Source organism: Pygocentrus nattereri, chromosome 21, assembly GCF_015220715.1.
Source record: "Pygocentrus nattereri isolate fPygNat1 chromosome 21, fPygNat1.pri, whole genome shotgun sequence".
NCBI classification, from domain to species: Eukaryota; Metazoa; Chordata; class Actinopteri; order Characiformes; family Serrasalmidae; genus Pygocentrus; species Pygocentrus nattereri.
Window position 1 is genome coordinate 28,748,323 of NC_051231.1, and position 20,081 is coordinate 28,768,403.

Below are 20,081 nucleotides of genomic sequence, written 5' to 3' on the forward strand. Positions count from 1 at the left end.
TAGAGATGTTTCTGACAGGTTTCTGATACTAACCTCAAGCCAAAACCTAAACCCAACCCTCACCCTGGTCCTAACCCTAAACCCTGGTCCAATCCTAACCCTAAACCCACCACTGTTTAGAATCAACAGATAGTTTAACAATTTGAGCATTTGTAGAGAATCTATAGCGGGCTATCCAAGTAAAGACAGAAGGATGTGATTGAAATTGAAGCTCTTGTGATTTGAAGTGATACAAATTGCGATTTTGATATTTGAGCAATTCATCTTTCAGCCATGTATGAGAGTGTGGGGTCCCATAAAGGCCCTTATGGATTATGGTATCTAGAAAATTGGTCCGTTATGTTTTTCAGTGTTTTTAAAAAAATAAAAACATTTTTAGGGTTAAAGTTTCATCACTAGCCTTACAAACAGATGTGTGCTTATGCTTGTGGGTATATTTTGGGTTTTTCCATCTGAATTTACATGCCCAAATTCTAAGGCAAATTATTCAGTAACTGCATGAAAATAAATGTAATTTTGTGGGTTTTTACATTTTTTTTTTTATAAAAGTTCCCCTCAAACGTGTTTTAAGATAATAAACAATGCTTACAATTTACTGCTGAAAGCCAAACATCTTAGACAATCTTTGTATAATTTTATATAAATCATTTTTACAGAGCAGATCACTGAAGAGACGCCATCCGTTTATAGTTTAGAGCCCAGATTTGGGGAAAAACGAGTCGACTTTCAGTAGAAAAACAAACTGAGTTCAGCTTCTTTTATTATAAGGGTTTAAAATGACATCACCGTCTATTACACTGGAGAGAAGAGCTACAGCCTCATACGACGCCCAGCTTTTAAATGTAGCTTATGAAATATGAAAGTTATGTAGTAAAGAATATGAAGAAGTGCGGTTCAAAAGGTTAAAGCTCAGATCTTAAGAAATTCTGGAGATACAAGCTTTCCTCAGAAGGTTCTCGCCTTTGAGGCTTTGATGATGGAACACTTGCAATACCAGAATAGCCTTGATAGGATTAACTTCTGACCAGAGGTCACAAAAACAACAGAATTCAGTCTGAGACCCTGTCAGAGTGTTTCGGCTGTTCCATTTAGCGCTGCTTTTTCCAGTGATCCTAGCTGAAAGTAAGACAAGGAAAGGCCCAGATTCCCAGACCCAGATTAAGTTTAAGCCTAGATTAAAAGCGTTTCCAGTGGCGATTCACCATTTGCTTTCCCATTTAGTCCAAAGCTCGGCTTAATCCATTCCAGACTATTGATTGTTGCTGTTTGTAAGAAGTCATCACAGCTCGGAGGAAGAAAACGGGAGCTGATGGATTTACTGTAATACCCAGTGTGATCGTTGTGCTTCTACACTCGTGATAAAAAATAGTCCCTAAAAAAGAGGGATAAGAGGGATAAGGCTGCCGGAGCGCCGGGGTCTTAGAGCCCTATCATCATTAACACGGAGAGAGAGAGTATTCCCATGCGGAACAGTGATGGCACAGGCTTCATCATAACGTCCTTGGCTTCTCTTTTGCCAATGTCACCCCACGTGCACTGGAAGAACGACAGCAGAGATACATCACCCGCAGGTCCACTGCTTTTTCCCCTTCACCACCCATCCCAGTGGGAGCGCTGCAATGACCCCGCCTCACTCGGGCGGGTGTGACTCGAGTGGGACGGCCGAGGGAGCGGTGATGGGGTGATTGGTGATCTCTCGAGGGGTCCAAGCACCTTATGAATGAGATTGTGTCAGATATGGTTGTGTGCTGGTGGTTTTGGCTGAGTCGACTGGATTGCTGGATCACTATTAAAAGTTAATGACGTTTGGCGCGATGCGCAGAAGAACCACTTTTGGTTCCTTAAAGGGGAGCTGGTTTTTCAAAAGTGGTGGTAATGGGAACCAGACGTCTGAAGCATTTAACGCCTCGAAAAGATCCTTCACAGAAAGTTATTACATGATATGATTACAAGTATTTTGTTTGATGCCCGAGACATTGACCTATGTTTAATTTACGTTGGCGGGCAAAGCACTAGAAGCAAAAATAGTACTCTGTGAAAAAAGATTACTTTGCGTTTAGCACGTTTTTACCACTACCAGCATTACATATAGATGTCATTTGTCAGTAACATGGTTATATGAGTAATTCTATGGAGACTTGAGCCCCAATTTAGCAATATTGTTTTCTAAATCAATTATATAGAACTCCAGGCACCACAGAAGTGCTCGTCCTCACAGTGTGAGGTAAAAAAACTTTTCTGCTATTTTAACTGCAATAATCTATACATGACTATGAAATATGATTTAAATGACATAGAAAACAAAGGCCAAATAAATATTATCAAATATATAATGACAGTTATTGTCCCCAGGAGTCGTGTCACTGGTGTTACTGCATCACAAAAAATCCCTTATTTTGAAATAAAACCACACTGATGATGTCATTTGACTTCCTTTTACCTGTTTTCTGAGGATCTATGAAGAAAAGCACACGGTGAGTCTACTGTGTGTTTCCGTTATCAGAGATTTTCTCATGTAGCTCATGATTTCATATGAAGCTTTTAGTTGAAGTCACTGGTGTGACCTATTTTATTCTTTGATAATTGAAAAAATAGAATAGAAATGGATCAAATGACATATTAATGGATATTCCATGATTGACAACATGTGGTTCGATGCTCTGTAGCAGTTATTTAGCAAAATGCATTTTTCATTAAAAACGTCTGTGGTGGTCTTTCTGATGTGACGCTTACGGATAGATTTAAAAAGTGGATGAACACACAAGCCACCGTAGCTGGGTCCACACTGTTCTTCATGCTTTGCCATGAAGGACCATTTTTGGTTCTCTACAGCACACAATGTGTGAATGTGGTTCCTTCTTAAAATTTGAAGATGCTTCATGTCATGTATAAAAAACTTTACCTTATGTGAGGGTTCTTTGAAGGTCTTTCACATGCACAAATCTGTGTCACACTTGGTTATTTGGAGTAGCAAAATGGTTCTTCTGTGGCTTCTCCTGGTTAATGCCCAAATCCGGGACAGGTTCAGTTAATCGAGTTTTTGGGACAAAATAAAATCATTTTTCTTGCAGATGTCACTTACGACATGGCAAATTAGGTCTAGGTGTGAAGCATGAAAAACAAAGGTACGTATTTATTACTCGAACCTTATTAATAGAAAATCAACGGCTAAAAAATAATAATCAACTAAAAACTGGAAGCGATCTTACACTTAAAACCTCAACATGCTGTTCTAAAATCCTTTACCAGTCAGACGTTTGGAGTGAATGGGTGTTTTTCCTAATCTTAGACATTCTCATCGAAATATTCAACTGAAATCAGTGCTTATTTTCCAAAGTGTGTGTGTGTGTGTGTGTGTGTGTGTGTGTGTATATGTGTATACAGATTAGGTGTCTTGCTCAAGGGCACCTCAGTCATGTGCTGTCAGCGCTGGGGATCGAACCGGCAACCTTCCAGTCACAGGGCCGGTTCCCTAACCTCCAGCCCACGACTGCCTCCAAATTATATATATATATATATATATTATTAGCACTAGCAGGCTAACACATAAGGAAGCCAGATAGCTAACATTACTGCTAGCCTCTTCATCAGAAGCTACACTAGCAGTCAGGATTTCTTTATCATATCTACTTTTGGAGGTTTATAGCATTCTGCAGTGCGGGAACATTGAACAGGACACAAATCATGAAGTAAGAGAACCTCTTCTGTAGCTTCCGGCTGCACGTGTCCACATTTCTGCGCAGCGTGGTTTGAGCTGAATCAGTTGTATTTTATATGGAAGCGCGAGTTCTTGCTGATCAGCTGTATGGAGGGTTTTTTCTTCTTCATGCCCTTAGCGTGTTGTGAACTGTGTGGGTTTTTCGCTTCCTCTTTTTGTCTTTGAGCGCTCGCTGTGTTGATTAGTACTTCTGCCCTATTCATGAGAGCGCGCCACGGCCTGCATAATTTATAACCCAGCCGCATAATCATAAAAGTTTCACAAGGTTGTAAGCACCCGAAATGAAGGATAACAACGTACCATTAGGACTTCTGGGGCTGAAATAAATCATGGCTTCTAAACGTAATCTTGGAGATGATCCTGGCCTGCAGAACGTGTAATCAGCCTGTTGATTGCGGGGCTTTTCTATTACGTGGGGCAGCCAAACAGAGAAATGGCCGTAATGATGGCTGTCTGCTGCTGCTTTGATGGATGTTTTCTTGTTTTTACTCCAGATAATGTGCGTTCTGTGTGTTTGTGTTTGTGTGTGTGTGTGTGTGTGTTTGTGTGTGTGTGTGTGTGTTTACATGATGATATATCTGGAATCTCTTACGGCAAAACACAAATGAAGTGTTTAGATGGCTTAAATATGCTGGATTTAGAGATGCGAGGATCCCACTTTTTCTTTTCCAGTACTGATAGTGATATCAGCTGATTCTGAGCCACATTTCCTCATCCCCCTTTTACCCTGTTCTTCAGTGGTCAGGACCCCATGGACCCTCACAGAGCAGGTACCATTTGGGTGGTGGGTCATTCTCAGCACTGCAGTAACACTGACAGTGTTAGTGTGTGTTGTGCTGGTATGAGTGGATCAGACACAGCAGTGCTGCTGGAGTTTTTGAACACTGTGTCCACTCACTGTCCACTCTATTAGACACTCCTACATGGTCAGACCACCTTGTAGGTGTAAAGTCAGAGACGACAGCTCATCTGCTGCTGCACAGTTTGTGTTGGTCGTCCTCTAGTCCTTCGTCAGTGGTCACAGGACGCCGCCCACAGGATGCCGCCCACAGGACGCCGCCCACAGGACGCCGCCCTCAGGACGCTGTTGGCTGGATATTTTTGGTTGGTGGGCTGTTCTCAGTCCAGCAGAGACACTGAGGTGTTTAAAAACTCCAGCACTGCTGTGGAGTCTGATCTACTCAGACCAGCGCAGCACAGCTTGAGTCTAACCAAAGTGCTCATAATCCCATAACAGTTTGCAGCGTTTGGCTCGACGACCCACAGAGCTGTGCTTTTGGTTGTTCTGGCTGCTGTGCTTGTACAAATCTCTGCAACAGAGGGGGGGGGGTTCATGTTTGCAGCGTAACAAGCAAGCCGATTGGCTGTTTTACTTAAGGGCGGGACTTTCTCCGTAACAAAGCCTGTTGAGCATTACAAGCTTTTCCATTCGTATTTCGACCTCCTCCTCTTCAGCGTCTCTGGCCTGGCGTATTAGATCACGCCTGACAGGCTAACTCACTAAATTTCCTTCTCTCTCCATATTAAGCCTTTTCCTTTCTTTACTGCTCCCTCTGTTGCTTCTTTTCCATCACTTTCTTTATTTATTACTGCTTACACGCCTTTCTTTCTTTCGTTCTTTCTTTTGTTCTTTTGTTCTTTTTTCTTCTTTCTTTCTATCTTTCTTTTTCTTTTCTTTTGTTCTTTCTCTTTTCTTTCTTTTCTTTCTTTTTCTTACTGCTTACATGCCTTTTTCTTTCTTTGTTTTTCTTTTCTTTCATTCTTTCTTTCTTTCTTTCTTTCTTTTTCTTTTCTTTTGTTCTTTCTTTATTTTCTTTGTTTTTTTCTTTTTCTTACTGCTTACATGCCTTTTTCTTTCTTTCTTTTCTTTTTTTCTTTCTTTGTTTCTTTCTTTCTTTCTTTTCTTTTGTTCTTTCTTTCTTTCTTTTCTTTCTTTTTCTTACTGCTTACATGCCTTTTTCTTTCTTTGTTTTTCTTTTCTTTCATTCTTTCTTTCTTTCTTTCTTTCTTTTTCTTTTCTTTTGTTCTTTCTTTATTTTCTTTGTTTTTTTCTTTTTCTTACTGCTTACATGCCTTTTTCTTTCTTTCTTTTCTTTTTTTCTTTCTTTGTTTCTTTCTTTCTTTCTTTTCTTTTGTTCTTTCTTTCTTTCTTTTCTTTCTTTTTCTTACTGCTTACATGCCTTTTTCTTTCTTTGTTTTTCTTTTCTTTCATTCTTTCTTTCTTTCTTTCTTTCTTTCTTTTTCTTTTCTTTTGTTCTTTCTTTATTTTCTTTGTTTTTTTCTTTTTCTTACTGCTTACATGCCTTTTTCTTTCTTTCTTTTCTTTTTTTCTTTCTTTGTTTCTTTCTTTCTTTCTTTTCTTTTGTTCTTTCTTTCTTTCTTTCTTTTCTTTCTTTTTCTTACTGCTTACATGCCTTTTTCTTTCTTTGTTTATTTTCTTTTCTTTCTTTTTTTTCTTTCTTTCTTTATTTTCTTTCTTTCTTTCTTTCTTTCTTTCTTTTTCTTTTCTTTTGTTCTTTCTCTTTCTTTTCTTTCTTTCTTTTTCTTTTCTTTTGTTCTTTCTCTTTCTTTTCTTTCTTTCTTTCTTTCTTTCTTTCTTTCTTTCTTTCTTTCTTTCTTTCTTTTTCTTACTGCTTACATGCCTTTTTCTTTGTTTCTTTTCTTTTTTTTCTTTCTTAGTTTCTTTTTTCTTTCTATCTTTCTTTCTTTGTATTTTTCCTTCTGTATTTTTTTCATTCATTTCATCATGCCACTTTACTGTATTCATAAGAACTTGAATCTCGTGTACATACTGCACGTTTCTCTATATCTTTGTTTTTTCTCTATATCTTTGTTATTATTAAAGTGCTTACTATTTTACATAAATGGTTGCAACCGTAACAACTGCAATTTCCCTCTGGGATCAATAAAAGTCACTTCAGACGGTCACTTCATTTCAGACGGTCACTTCAGACGGTCACTACTGAAAACGACACATTGATATTATTATTATGAGTCAAGCTGAATGGGCAGTTGTACCACATTCTTCTTCCATACTACAGTGTTCCCAAGTGAAACATGATGGGTCAGTCCTGAACTTGTTACAGAACGGACCTGCGTTGATCTTTTCCATCACCCAATATCTGATCTAGCATCAGATTTCAAGTACTATTGGTCTGATACTGATTCTGAGTATGGGATCAGTGCCTCAAGCTGTATTTCAGCTTATATTTCCCTTAATCTGTTTTTTTGTCCCCCAGCTTTGTCATTGTAATTGTCGTTAGCGTCCACGACTTCATCAGCATGATCATTCATTTCAATGACGTCTCTCATAGAAACCTTTTTGGCTTGAAAGACATCCTGGCATAAGTGTAGGGGCTCTAAAGTGACCTCAGGAGGGAAAAAGGCCCTTGAATTAAACCAGAATAGCAAACAGACTCTCCTCTTATCGTCAGCTTGACCGTTTGAGTCTGCGTCTAATTTAGCAGCATCCTTTTCGTAATGAATCGCCGTCTCATCTGTGCCTTTTAACATTAAGTGCTTTTTTAAGGCTTTCGATTTTCTTCAGAAAAGACAAACCGACTTCTTTGCCAGCGAGAGGAAGAAAGAGAGAGGCAGAGAGACGGAGGCGGCTGATTGATGTGGATAATTTAGTTGATAATTTTCTCCTTCTGCAGTTGTTTTCCGTCAAGATCAAAGTAATATGAAACGTGACTGTAATCTAATGGGTGTCATCAGAGGAGCTGTGTGTTGAACTGAGAGAGGAGCTGACGTGATGGAGACAGAATCCTGCTGAACAAACGCTCAGTTCTCATCACCGTTTACGATCCCGTCCTTCTTTCCCTCCGCTTGTTCTCCTCTTCTGTTCATCCGTTTTCCCATTTCTTCTTTCACGTCCCCTTTTCTTTATCTTCATCCATTTGTCTCTGCATTGCCTTTCCTTCATCTTTTTTCATCCTCTGCTTCTTTTAGGTCTTTCTTTCTTTCTTTCTTTCTTTCTTTCTTTCTTTCTTTCTTCCCTGTGTTCTTTCTCTTTTTCTTTCATCCTCCAGTCCTTCATCCCTGGTCACGGGACGCTGTTGGCTGGATATTTTTGGTTGGTGGGCTGTTCTCAGTCCAGCAGGGACACTGAGGTGTTGAAAAACTCCAGCAGCACTGCTGAGTCTGATCCACTCGCACCAGCACAGCTTGAGTCTAACCAAAGTGCTCATAGTCCCATAACAGTTTGCAGCATTTGGCTCAACAGTGCCACTTTCTTTTTCTTTCGTTCTTTCTTTCCTTTTTTGTTCTTTCTTCCCTTTGTTCTTTCTTTCTTACGTTCTTTTTTTCTCTCTTTCTTCCTTTCTTTCTCTTTCTTTCTTTCCTTTGTTCTTTTTTGTGTTCTCTCTTTCTTTCTCTTCCCTTTGTTCTCGCTTTTGCTGTCTTACTTTTTGTCTTCCTCTTTCTTTCTGTCTTTCTTTCTGTCTTGCGTTTTTTTGGTGGATCTCTTTCTGTTGTCTCCTGGCTTCTCGCTTTCTCTCCTTTTTCTTTCTTCTGTATCCCTTCTTTCTTTTCCTGCCTACCAACCTACCTGCTTGCATGTTGATAGTGATGCTCAGTTGGTTTACACTTTTTAAAAGGACGTGAAAAAGGAAATGAATATTTAGGATGAATTCATATTTAGTTTCTGTTAAATCTGTTACAATCAGCACTACAGTAGTTTTGAATACATTGCCTCTCTCTCCCCCCCCTCCCTCTCTCTCTCTCTCTCTCTCTCTCTCTCCCTCTCTCTCTCTCTCTCCCTCTCTCTCTCTCTCTCTCTCTCTCTCTCCCTCTCTCTCTCTCTCTCCCTCTCTCCCTCCCTCTCTCCCTCCCTCTCTCTCTCCCTCTCTCTCTCTCTCTCTCTCTCTCTCTCTCCCTCTCTCTCTCTCTTTCTCTTTCTCTCTAGGTCCGATCAGCAGTGTCCTGGTGAACCGGTTTGGCAGCAGGCCGGTGGTCATCACAGGAGGGATCATGTGTGGTGTCTCTATGGTGGCGGCTTCTTTTAGCAGCACCATCACTCATTTATATATCTGCGTGGGGATCGTTGGAGGTACTGAAACCTGCTACTTAAAGTGACAGTACTGGTGAAAAATCAAATGTACTCCGTTTTCCTCCTCATCCCAGCCGTACTCGACCAGCCAGGACATGTTTGAAGTCTTCTGCTTCTTGTAGATTTGCACTGGAACTGCAAAGCTAATGTGCCTAAAAACTAATAGAAGCTTAGTATTGGATAAAAGTATTGGGACACACCTTTTAATGACTGAATTGAGGTGCTTCATTCAGTCCCGTTACCACAGGTGTATAAAATCAAGCACCTAGCCATGCAGTCTGACTTTAGCAACATTAGTAAAAGAGGGAGTCATTCTAAAGAGCTCACTGAATTCGAGCATGGTACTGTAATAGGAGGACACCGCTGCAACAAGTCAGCAACATTCCTTCCCTCCTGGATATTCCATCATAAACTGTGAGTGGTATTATTGAAAAGTGGAAGTGTTTAGGAACCACAGCAACTCGGCCACGAAGTATCAGACCACATACAGAGCGGTGATGAGGAGCGTAGTACATGTAAGTCACCAACACTCTGCTGAACCAATAAGCAGAGTTCCTACTCTGGCATCAACATCAGCACAAAAACCTTGCACCAGGAGCTTCATGGCATGGGCTTCTATGGCTGAGCAGCTACATGCAAGCCTTACATCACCAAGCACAATGCCAAGCGTCAGATCAAGGGGTGTAAAGCATGAAGCCACTGGACTCTGGAGCAGTGGAAATGTATTCTGTGGAGTAACAAATCACGCTTCTCTATCTGTCATTCTGATGGACGAGTCTGGGTTTGGTGAATATCAGTAGAACGTTACCTGCCTGACAGCATTGTGCCAGCTGTAAAGTTAGGTGGAGGAGGGATAATGATATGGGATTGTTTTATAGGGATTTGTCTCGGCCCCTTAGTTCCAATGAGGGAAATCTTTAAGCTTTAGCAGACCAAGACATTTTGGACAATTGTACGTCTCCAACTTTGCGGGAACAGTTTGGGGATGACCCTTTTCTGTTCCAGCATGACTGTGACCCAATGCACAAAAGCAAGGTCCATACAGTCATGGCTGGGCGAGTTTGGTGTGGAAGAACTTGACTGGCCCTCACAGAGCCCTGACCTCAACACCACTGAACACCTTTGGTATGAACTAGAATGGAGATTGTGAGCCAGGCACTCTCGTCCAACATTGGACCGACTCCTCATTAATGGTTATGGATTTAGAATGGGATGTCATAAAAGCTTGTGTGGGTGTCCCAATACTTTTGTCCATATAGTGTAGCTCATAGCCTCATGATCCCTGTGCAGAACAAAAGAAGCAAACTCCAAGGAAGTAACATAATGCAACTCCGTTAACAAGATGAGCTGTGAAATGTTTTTTGGACAGACAGTCTTGGTCACTGAAACAACAGGTTCATTAAAAAGCTGAGCTGAACCTGATATTATGACAGTTTCATGATGTTTGGTGGAAGGGATCATAGAAGCACACAGAAGACTAAAGGTGGAATGACATCACAGCTGTGATGATTTACTGTACTTGCCTTCAGCTTGTCCATGTGATTACTTCACACTCTTGATGTTATTTGTGGTAACGCACTCTTTCTCATGTTCTGTTGCTTAAATATCAGATCTCTTCAGTAGGACTTTCTTCACTGCTGTGTGTTGTGTGAGACAGAGTATTGACTGAAGTCTCTGGGGGCTGTTCTTGTTTTAGGGGGGTGCACAGTTTGTCTTGTTTATTGTTCCTCCGTCCTGACTGTCTGAAAGAGCAGTTAGAGGTTCACTCTGGAGTCAGACAGCAGGGAAAAGCATTGCTCTCTCTGGACCAGTCGCTCTTTCTCTGTTTGAGTTTTCTTTTTTGCTTCTACCAGTTTAATCCATGTCTTTCTGTGTCTCTGTACCTCTGTGTCTCTCTGTGTCTCTTTGTATCTTTGTGTCTCTCTGTCTCTCTTTGTATCTCTGTGTCTCTCTGTCTCTCTCTGTGCCTCTGTGTCTCTCTGTCTCTGTGTCTCTCTGCATCTCTCTGTGTCTTGGTCTCTGTATCTCTGAATCTCTCTGTGCCTTTCTGTATCTCTGTGTCTCTCTGTGTCTCTCAGTGTCTCTCAGTGTCTCTCTGTATTGCTATCTTTCTGTATCTCTCAGTGTCTCTGTCTATCTGTCTGTTTTTCTTTGTATCTCTGTCTGTATCTCTGTGTCTCTCTGTCTCTCAGTGTCTCAGTGTCTCTCTGTATCGCTGTCTCTATCTCTCTCTGTCTCTGTCTCTCTGTATGTGTGTCTCTCAGTGTATCTCTGTCTCGCTGTGTCTATTTTTCTCTGTATTTCTGAGTCTCTGTTTCTCTGTGTCTCTCTGTCACTGTATCTGTCTTTTTGTATCTCTGTCTCTTTGTATCTCTGTGTCTCTCTCTGTTTCTGTATCTCTGTGTCTCTCTGTCTCTCTCTGTGCCTCTGTGTCTCTCTGTCTCTGTGTCTCTCTGCATCTCTCTGTGTCTTGGTCTCTGTATCTCTGAATCTCTCTGTGCCTTTCTGTATCTCTGTGTCTCTCTGTGTCTCTCAGTGTCTCTCAGTGTCTCTCTGTATTGCTATCTTTCTGTATCTCTCAGTGTCTCTGTCTATCTGTCTGTTTTTCTTTGTATCTCTGTCTGTATCTCTGTGTCTCTCTGTCTCTCAGTGTCTCAGTGTCTCTCTGTATCGCTGTCTCTATCTCTCTCTGTCTCTGTCTCTCTGTATGTGTGTCTCTCAGTGTATCTCTGTCTCGCTGTGTCTATTTTTCTCTGTATTTCTGAGTCTCTGTTTCTCTGTGTCTCTCTGTCACTGTATCTGTCTTTTTGTATCTCTGTCTCTTTGTATCTCTGTGTCTCTCTCTGTTTCTGTATCTCTGTGTCTCTCTGTGTCTCTCAGTGTCTCTCAGTGTCTCTGTATTGCTATCTTTCTGTATCTCTCAGTGTCTCTGTCTATCTGTCTGTTTTTCTTTGTATCTCTGTCTGTATCTCTGTGTCTCTCTGTCTCTCAGTGTCTGTGTATTGCTGTCTCTCAGTGTCTCTCTGTATCGCTGTCTCTATCTCTCTCTGTCTCTGTGTCTCTCTGTATCTCTGTGTATCTCTGTCTCGCTGTGTCTATTTTTCTCTGTATTTCTGTGTCTCTTTTTCTCTGTGTCTCTCTGTCACTGTATCTCTGTCTTTTTGTATCTCTGTGTCTCTCTCTGTTTCTGTTTCTCTGTGTCTCTCTGTATCTATTTGTCTCTCTGTGTCTCTCTGTATCTCTCTGCCTCTCTCCACCATATCTTTCTTTCTTTCTTCCTTTCTTCTGACATTTTAGTCCTTTGTATTTTCTGTTTTTTTATTTTTGCCTTCTTTTCTCACAATCTTTCTGTTGCCTTCTAGCCTTAGTCTGTCTGTCTTTCTTTCTTTTGATATTTTGTTTTTCTTTCCATATTAAGTGTACTTTTCTTCTCATTCTTAAATAGTCTTTTTTCTACTCTCGCTCTCTCTCTCTCTCTCTCTCTCTCTGACTCTCTCTCTCTCTCTCTCTCTCTCTCTCTCTCTCTCTCTCTCTCTCTCTCTCTCTCTCTGTGGGTGTAATTAAGCCTGTGCAGTGTGTGTTCCTCTAAGGCTGGTTTGTAAGGGCTCAGTTTGGTCACCCAGAGAGAGAGACACCCACTGAGCCTCATTACCCGCCGCCACTCTGCCGTAGAGGATTAATGTGTGGACGAATTGGGCACGGAGGTCCTTCTGAGACCTGCGGCGGTCCTCTTGTTTTCTCTTCCAGATCACTTAGTGCCAATGAAGGGGAATATTTTCTGCAAAGGGTCCACCTGGTCTGAGCTCACAGCAGATCTGCGCATAAAATTTCATCACATTAAAACCCTTCATCAAGACTGACTGTGATAACTCAGAGTTTGGCTGTGTATTAATTCAGGTTTTGGTCTAAAGCAGCTCTAAATGCATCTCAGCACTGGAAACTTTCGACAAATCCGACTCTCTCATCCATCACTTTGACACTTTGGCAATTTTTATTTTAAAGGACACCCTCCTCTCTCTCTGCCCCTGCCTCCTCCCTGCTTAAAACTCCAGTAACAGCCTTGGACGCTTCAGGATGAGCTCTGAGTTTAAAAGCATGACATAATTAAATGGTTGAAGGGACACTTTGGTCAAAATTTAGTTTTCCCCACAAGCAGGCAAATGCAGAAGGAAGCCACACACCTTATGTTACTGCTAAGATGTTTAATATCTTGTTTAATAGCCTATTAGTCTGTTATTAGCCTAGTTTATTGACTTTACTAGCAGGCAGAATTTCTTTATCTCCTCCATGGGGAAGTATTCCCAGTGGTTGTGCTGCATTTGCATGGTGAATGCTGGTTGTGGTAGGGAGACATGGATAGACATACAAAATCATACATTCTGTGATACCAATTAGGCTGAGGAGTCAACCTTATACACCACATTAACTCAAATCAGCTTATTTTTCACATAACTTCTACAAAGCTTTTTTAGTCCTCTCAAGTAGATGATTGATCAGTTTTTAAGAGTTTTAGCACCAGTGAAGTAGAAGTAGTAAAGGCCCTAATCCTAACCCTAAACCTAATCTCAGCCTGATACCTAATCTTAACTCTCACCCTGGCCCAAAATTTAACCCTGACCTTAACCTCAACCCAGAACCTAATCCTAACCCTCATTCTGGCCCTAATCCTGACCCAAATCTAATCCTAACCCAAAGCCCAATCCCAACCCTCACCTTGGCCCTAATCCTAACCTTAATCTCAACCCAAAACCTTATCCTAACCTTCACCCTGGCCCTAATCCTAAACCTGACCTTAACGTCAACCCAGATCCTAATCCTAACCCTCACCTTGGCCCTAATCCTAACCTTAATCTCAACCCAAAACCTTATCCTAACCTTCACCCTGGCCCTAATCCTAAACCTGACCTTAACGTCAACCCAGAACCTAATCCTAACCCTTATTTTGGCCCTAATCCTGACCCAAATCTAATTCTAACCCAAAACCCAATCCAAACCCTCGCCCTGGCCCTAATCCTAACCTTAATCTCAACCCAAAACCTTATCCTAACCTTCACCCTGGCCCTAATCCTAAACCTGACCTTAACGTCAACCCAGATCCTAATCCTAACCCTCATTTTGGCCCTAATCCTGACCCAAATCTAATTCTAACCCAAAACCCAATCCTAATCCTCACCCTGGCCCTAATCCTAATCCTAACCTTAACGTCAACCCAGAACCTAATCCTAACCCTTATTTTGGCCCTAATCCTGACCCAAATCTAATTCTAACCCAAAACCCAATCCAAACCCTCGCCCTGGCCCTAATCCTAACCTTAATCTCAACCCAAAACCTTATCCTAACCTTCACCCTGGCCCTAATCCTAAACCTGACCTTAACGTCAACCCAGATCCTAATCCTAACCCTCATTTTGGCCCTAATCCTGACCCAAATCTAATTCTAACCCAAAACCCAATCCTAACCCTCGCCCTGGCCCTAATCCTAATCCTAACCTTAATCTCAACCAAAAACCTAATCCTAACACTCATCCTAGTTCTAATACTAGTCCTAACTCTAACCAAACCTTAATCCAGTTGTTATTGATGGAAAGCCTTGGTTATACTAGTAACACTATCGCCATGGCAACATTTACATGTCTGCATACTGCTGTCAATTGAGTCCTGATGCTAATTATTCCAATTCTGCCGTGAGGCATGAAACAATGCTGCTTATTTTTAATGTCAACACGTAAACGCAGCAGTGCAGATGCTTCACCAGTTGGTCCCTAAGGAAAGAAAGGAATCATATCCAGTAGCCAAGATGGAAACAGCTTGGACCCATGGACAGTACATAGCACAACTGAGATTCAAACCTGAATCTTAACTGCGGTGTTTTATCATCATTTCACCAGAAATGTTTTGCCTCAACTAATAGAACCAAAGCCTTTTTGTCAAATCTGTTTATTTCAGAAGCTTCAAACAAACTTCTGAACCACCTCACCTTGTTTTGCACAGATGTAATTAGTCTGAGTACATTAAATCATAATCGGTAACCCACGTAGTACCTCTAGACAACTCTGGGTGTATAGCACCATTTATTTTTAGGCATTAATTCACTGCTCACTTAGAATGCAAATAGAAAAGCTTGACTGAAATGGATCCTCATCAGCTTGCATGGGCCTACAAAGAAATGGCTTCAGAAACTGAAATGAATTGGAGGCGGTAAAGGAGCCTGATCAGGGAAAGTTCAGGAACGTTCTGAATGCTGGGAATATACCAGTTCTTTCCTCTACCTAGAGCTTTTCATCTAATGAATAAGATGCTCGTTTAGAGAATGAGACAGCATTAAATTGGATTTTTTTTTTCCTGGCAAAGAGGGTTGGTGGTGAATGAATTATCCCCAGCCTCTAATTTATTGCCATTTAAATTGCGGAATCATTTCAGAAATTATTTCAGGTTCCGCTAATGAGTTTTTAGTTGGCAATGTGAAATGAGATGGAACTCTAATGTGAACGGAGTAGGATTGGTCTTAATTTAATCACGGAGAGCACCGCAGTCATAGATAGCCCGTACCGGCCCTGAAAATGGAACTCATTTCAACTCCCTTCTTCATTTTTCCACAGGCCTCGGACTCTCCTTCAACCTCCAGCCATCTCTGACGATAATTGGGAAATACTTCCAGGCCAGGAGGCCCATCGCAAATGGCCTCGCCATGGCGGGAAGTCCAGTCTTCCTCTGCACTCTGGCGCCTCTGAACCAGTTCCTGTTTGATCGTTACGGCTGGAGGGGGGGTTTCTTCATCCTCGGGGCCATGCTGTTGAACTGCTGTGTGGCTGGATCACTGATGAGGCCTTTAGGTGATGGTAGGGTCACTGCTAATCACAACATTAGTAGACATTAGGTTCTAGGTAGTTAACTTTGGTAAAAATGACAGTAAAGACTATCCTACATCTATTGATTTATTTCATGCAAACCACAGCAAGGTACTAGTATTCCCAAAAACGAACTGAATTGAACTTTTAAACATTGGACAATGTGATGTCCTACATTAATACCGCATTTATTGTACCAAACATAAAGGAGATTGTTCTGGCTGTTGAGCTGCACTGGTTGAATGTGCTCAGTATGTTGCAGTAGGCAGATGTCATGCCTTTACAAAAAGCCACCTATGTTTGGGCACAGTTTAGCACATCCTCGGACCATAGCATCAGGTTTCAGACATCTGACAAAACAGCTTCAGGTTTCAGACATCTGACAAAACAACTTCAGGTTTTAGACATCTGACAAAACAGCTTCAGGTTTCAGACATCTGACAAAACAGCTTCAGGTTTCAGACATCTGACAAAACAGCTTCAGGTTTCAGACATCTGACAAAACAGCTTCAGGTTTCAGACATCTGACAAAACAGCATCAGGTTTCAGACATCTGACAAAACAGCTTCAGGTTTCAGACATCTGACAAAACAGCATCAGGTTTCAGACATCTGACAAAACAGCATCAGATTTCAGACATCTGACAAAACAGCTTCAGGTTTCAGACATCTGACAAAACAGCTTCAGGTTTCAGACATCTGACAAAACAGCTTCAGGTTTCAGACATCAGACAAAACAGCTTCAGGTTTCAGACATCTGACAAAACAGCTTCAGGTTTCAGACATCTGACAAAACAGCTTCAGGTTTCAGACATCAGACAAAACAGCTTCAGGTTTCAGACATCTGACAAAACAGCTTCAGGGTTCAGACATCAGACAAAACAGCTTCAGGTTTCAGACATCAGACAAAACAGCTTCAGGTTTCAGACATCAGACAAAACAGCTTCAGGTTTCAGACATCTGACAAAACAGCTTCAGGTTTCAGACATCTGACAAAACAGCATCAGGTTTCAGACATCTGACAAAACAGCTTCAGGTTTCAGACATCTGACAAAACAGCTTCAGGTTTTAGACATCTGACAAAACAGCTTCAGGTTTCAGACATCTGACAAAACAGCTTCAGGTTTCAGACATCTGACAAAACAGCTTCAGGTTTCAGACATCTGACAAAACAGCTTCAGGTTTCAGACATCAGACAAAACAGCTTCAGGTTTCAGACATCTGACAAAACAGCTTCAGGTTTCAGACATCAGACAAAACAGCTTCAGGTTTCAGACATCTGACAAAACAGCTTCAGGTTTCAGACATCAGACAAAACAGCTTCAGGTTTCAGACATCTGACAAAACAGCTTCAGGTTTCAGACATCAGACAAAATAGCTTCAGGTTTCAGACATCAGACAAAACAGCTTCAGGTTTCAGACATCTGACAAAACAGCTTCAGATTTCAGACATCAGACAAAACAGCTTCAGGTTTCAGACATCAGACAAAACAGCTTCAGGTTTCAGACATCAGACAAAACAGCTTCAGGTTTCAGACATCTGACAAAACAGCTTCAGGTTTCAGACATCTGACAAAACAGCTTCAGGTTTCAGACATCTGACAAAACAGCTTCAGGTTTCAGACATCAGACAAAACAGCTTCAGGTTTCAGACATCAGACAAAACAGCTTCAGGTTTCAGACATCTGACAAAACAGCTTCAGGTTTTAGACATCTGACAAAACAGCTTCAGGTTTCAGACATCAGACAAAACAGCTTCAGGTTTCAGACATCAGACAAAACAGCTTCAGGTTTCAGACATCTGACAAAACAGCATCAGGTTTCAGACATCTGACAAAACAGCTTCAGGTTTCAGACATCTGACAGAACAGCTTCAGGTTTCAGACATCAGACAAAACAGCTTCAGGTTTCAGACATCTGACAAAACAGCTTCAGGTTTCAGACATCAGACAAAACAGCTTCAGGTTTCAGACATCTGACAAAACAGCATCAGGTTTCAGACATCTGACAAAACAGCTTCAGGTTTCAGACATCAGACAAAACAGCTTCAGGTTTCAGACATCTGACAAAACAGCTTCAGGTTTTAGACATCTGACAAAACAGCTTCAGGTTTTAGACATCTGACAAAACAGCTTCAGGTTTCAGACATCAGACAAAACAGCTTCAGGTTTCAGACATCAGACAAAACAGCTTCAGGTTTCAGACATCTGACAAAACAGCTTCAGGTTTCAGACATCTGACAAAACAGCTTCAGGTTTTAGACATCTGACAAAACAGCTTCAGGTTTCAGACATCAGACAAAACAGCTTCAGGTTTCAGACATCAGACAAAACAGCTTCAGGTTTCAGACATCAGACAAAACAGCTTCAGGTTTCAGACATCTGACAAAACAGCTTCAGGTTTCAGACATCTGACAAAACAGCTTCAGGTTTCAGACATCTGACAAAACAGCTTCAGGTTTCAGACATCAGACAAAACAGCTTCAGGTTTCAGACATCTGACAAAACAGCATCAGGTTTCAGACATCTGACAAAACAGCTTCAGGTTTCAGACATCTGACAAAACAGCTTCAGGTTTCAGACATCTGACAAAACAGCTTCAGGTTTCAGACATCAGACAAAACAGCTTCAGGTTTCAGACATCTGACAAAACAGCTTCAGGGTTCAGACATCAGACAAAACAGCTTCAGGTTTCAGACATCAGACAAAACAGCTTCAGGTTTCAGACATCAGACAAAACAGCTTCAGGTTTTAGACATCAGACAAAACAGCTTCAGGTTTCAGACATCTGACAAAACAGCTTCAGGTTTCAGACATCAGACAAAACAGCTTCAGGTTTCAGACATCAGACAAAACAGCTTCAGGTCTCAGCATTATGTCACCGTTATGTCTCTGCTCTCATACAATTGGACATCAAAAGAAATGGCATTAGGCTAAGCAGCTACAGACGCAACATAACAGCTTTGGATGCTAAACTTCTTGTGACTTTCATGTGAAATGCATGTGACATTGTTATTCATGTGACATTTATTTATTCAAAATAGTTGGGTGTGAAATGGTGAATTGTAGAGGAATTTACAGACTCAGACTTCTTTACAGAGGTGGTGATAGGAACCAGGGGTCGCAGTGCTTACAGCACAAAAACAGCCATTCTGTTTACCAGCCAAATGTTATGTGTAATGGTAAAATAGTGGTAAATCTGAAGAAGAAAAAAAATTCTTTAGATGCTATTTTCCCTAACAATGCCCTGAGTGTACCCCCCACCGTGAATAGACTTAAAAAATGTATGTTATAGGCCATCATTTTCAATCTTCTATCTAAAACCCATCGTAAAACCACCAGTCACCACCACTGTAAGCAATTCTGACTTGGCAAGTTTCTCTAGGACGAAGCATTTCACAACAAACCACTCTGAATGACTTTGTTTACATCTTAACCATTTAATTATACAAAGTTCAACTCACACGCTCTCACTGCGTTTGCTCCCAGTTATGCTGTAATAGACCGTGGTGGTTTTCTACATATCATTATGGCTTACAGGGCTTGAAGCCACATAAGCAAGTCTGTTTAAAAGTTCTTAACAACGTGATGCACTTTGAGGCAAGTACTTGACGATGTAGTCATAAAATTGGCACAATGTTAATGTAAAGTATTAGCTTCCATTACGTGTTACCTACATTAGCTTTAAACCTTCAGTGTAACACTTACCTCAATCACCAAACATGGCCACTACTTTAATTTTTCATTTTTAATTTCTCTGGCAACTTTGTCATTTTCCCAAACAATATTTTCATTCCCAGTAATAGGAGGCGCTTCAGCAGGCAAACTGCAGGCTAATGGAGCTGTGAAGCTGAATGGAGCCCCCAGTGGAAATGGAGTCGAGGACCAAGCCAGTGACCGGACTCCCCAGAGCAAGAAGAGCTGCGTGAACTGCATAAGCTGCTGCTCGAACTTGTCTCTCTTCCGGCACCGAGGCTTCATCATTTATCTAATAGGAAACATGCTGATGTTTTTCGGCTTCTTTTCCCCTATGATCTTCCTGGCGCCGTATGCCAAGTACCGCGGTGTGGACGAATATTCGGCCGCCAGCCTGCTCTCGGCCCTGGCGCTCGTGGACATGATCGCCCGGCCTGGGACTGGCCTGCTGGCCAACACCAGGTGGGTCCGGCCCAGGGTCCAGTACCTCTTCAGCTTCGCCATCACCTACAACGGCGTGTGCCATCTGCTGTGCCCACTGGTGTCAGGCTATTGGGGGCTGGTGGCGTATGCGGTCTGCTACGGCCTGGTGTACGGCATGGTGTGTGCCCTGCTCTTTGAGTGCCTTATGGATCTGGTCGGACCCCGTATGTTCTCCAGCGCCGTGGGACTGGTCACCATCCTTGAGTGCTGCCCAGTTCTGCTAGGACCGCCCATTGCAGGTAATGTTAACACCCAGTGACTACAGTAGCATTCAGCATTCAGAGGGGGC

The 20,081-nt window shown here is 41.7% G+C and overlaps 1 protein-coding gene across 1 annotated transcript in view; it reads left to right on the top strand.

The window, feature by feature from the left end:
• The window catches only part of LOC108434863 (monocarboxylate transporter 2-like), a 28,711-nt gene that overhangs the window by 1,114 nt on the left and 7,516 nt on the right, over nucleotides 1–20,081 (top strand). Inside the window, exons 2-4 of the mRNA XM_037532013.1 lie at nucleotides 8,625–8,768; nucleotides 15,367–15,606; nucleotides 19,420–20,031. Of these exons, the coding sequence (XP_037387910.1) occupies nucleotides 8,625–8,768; nucleotides 15,367–15,606; nucleotides 19,420–20,031 (996 nt within the window). The remainder of the gene's footprint in view (nucleotides 1–8,624; nucleotides 8,769–15,366; nucleotides 15,607–19,419; nucleotides 20,032–20,081) is intronic.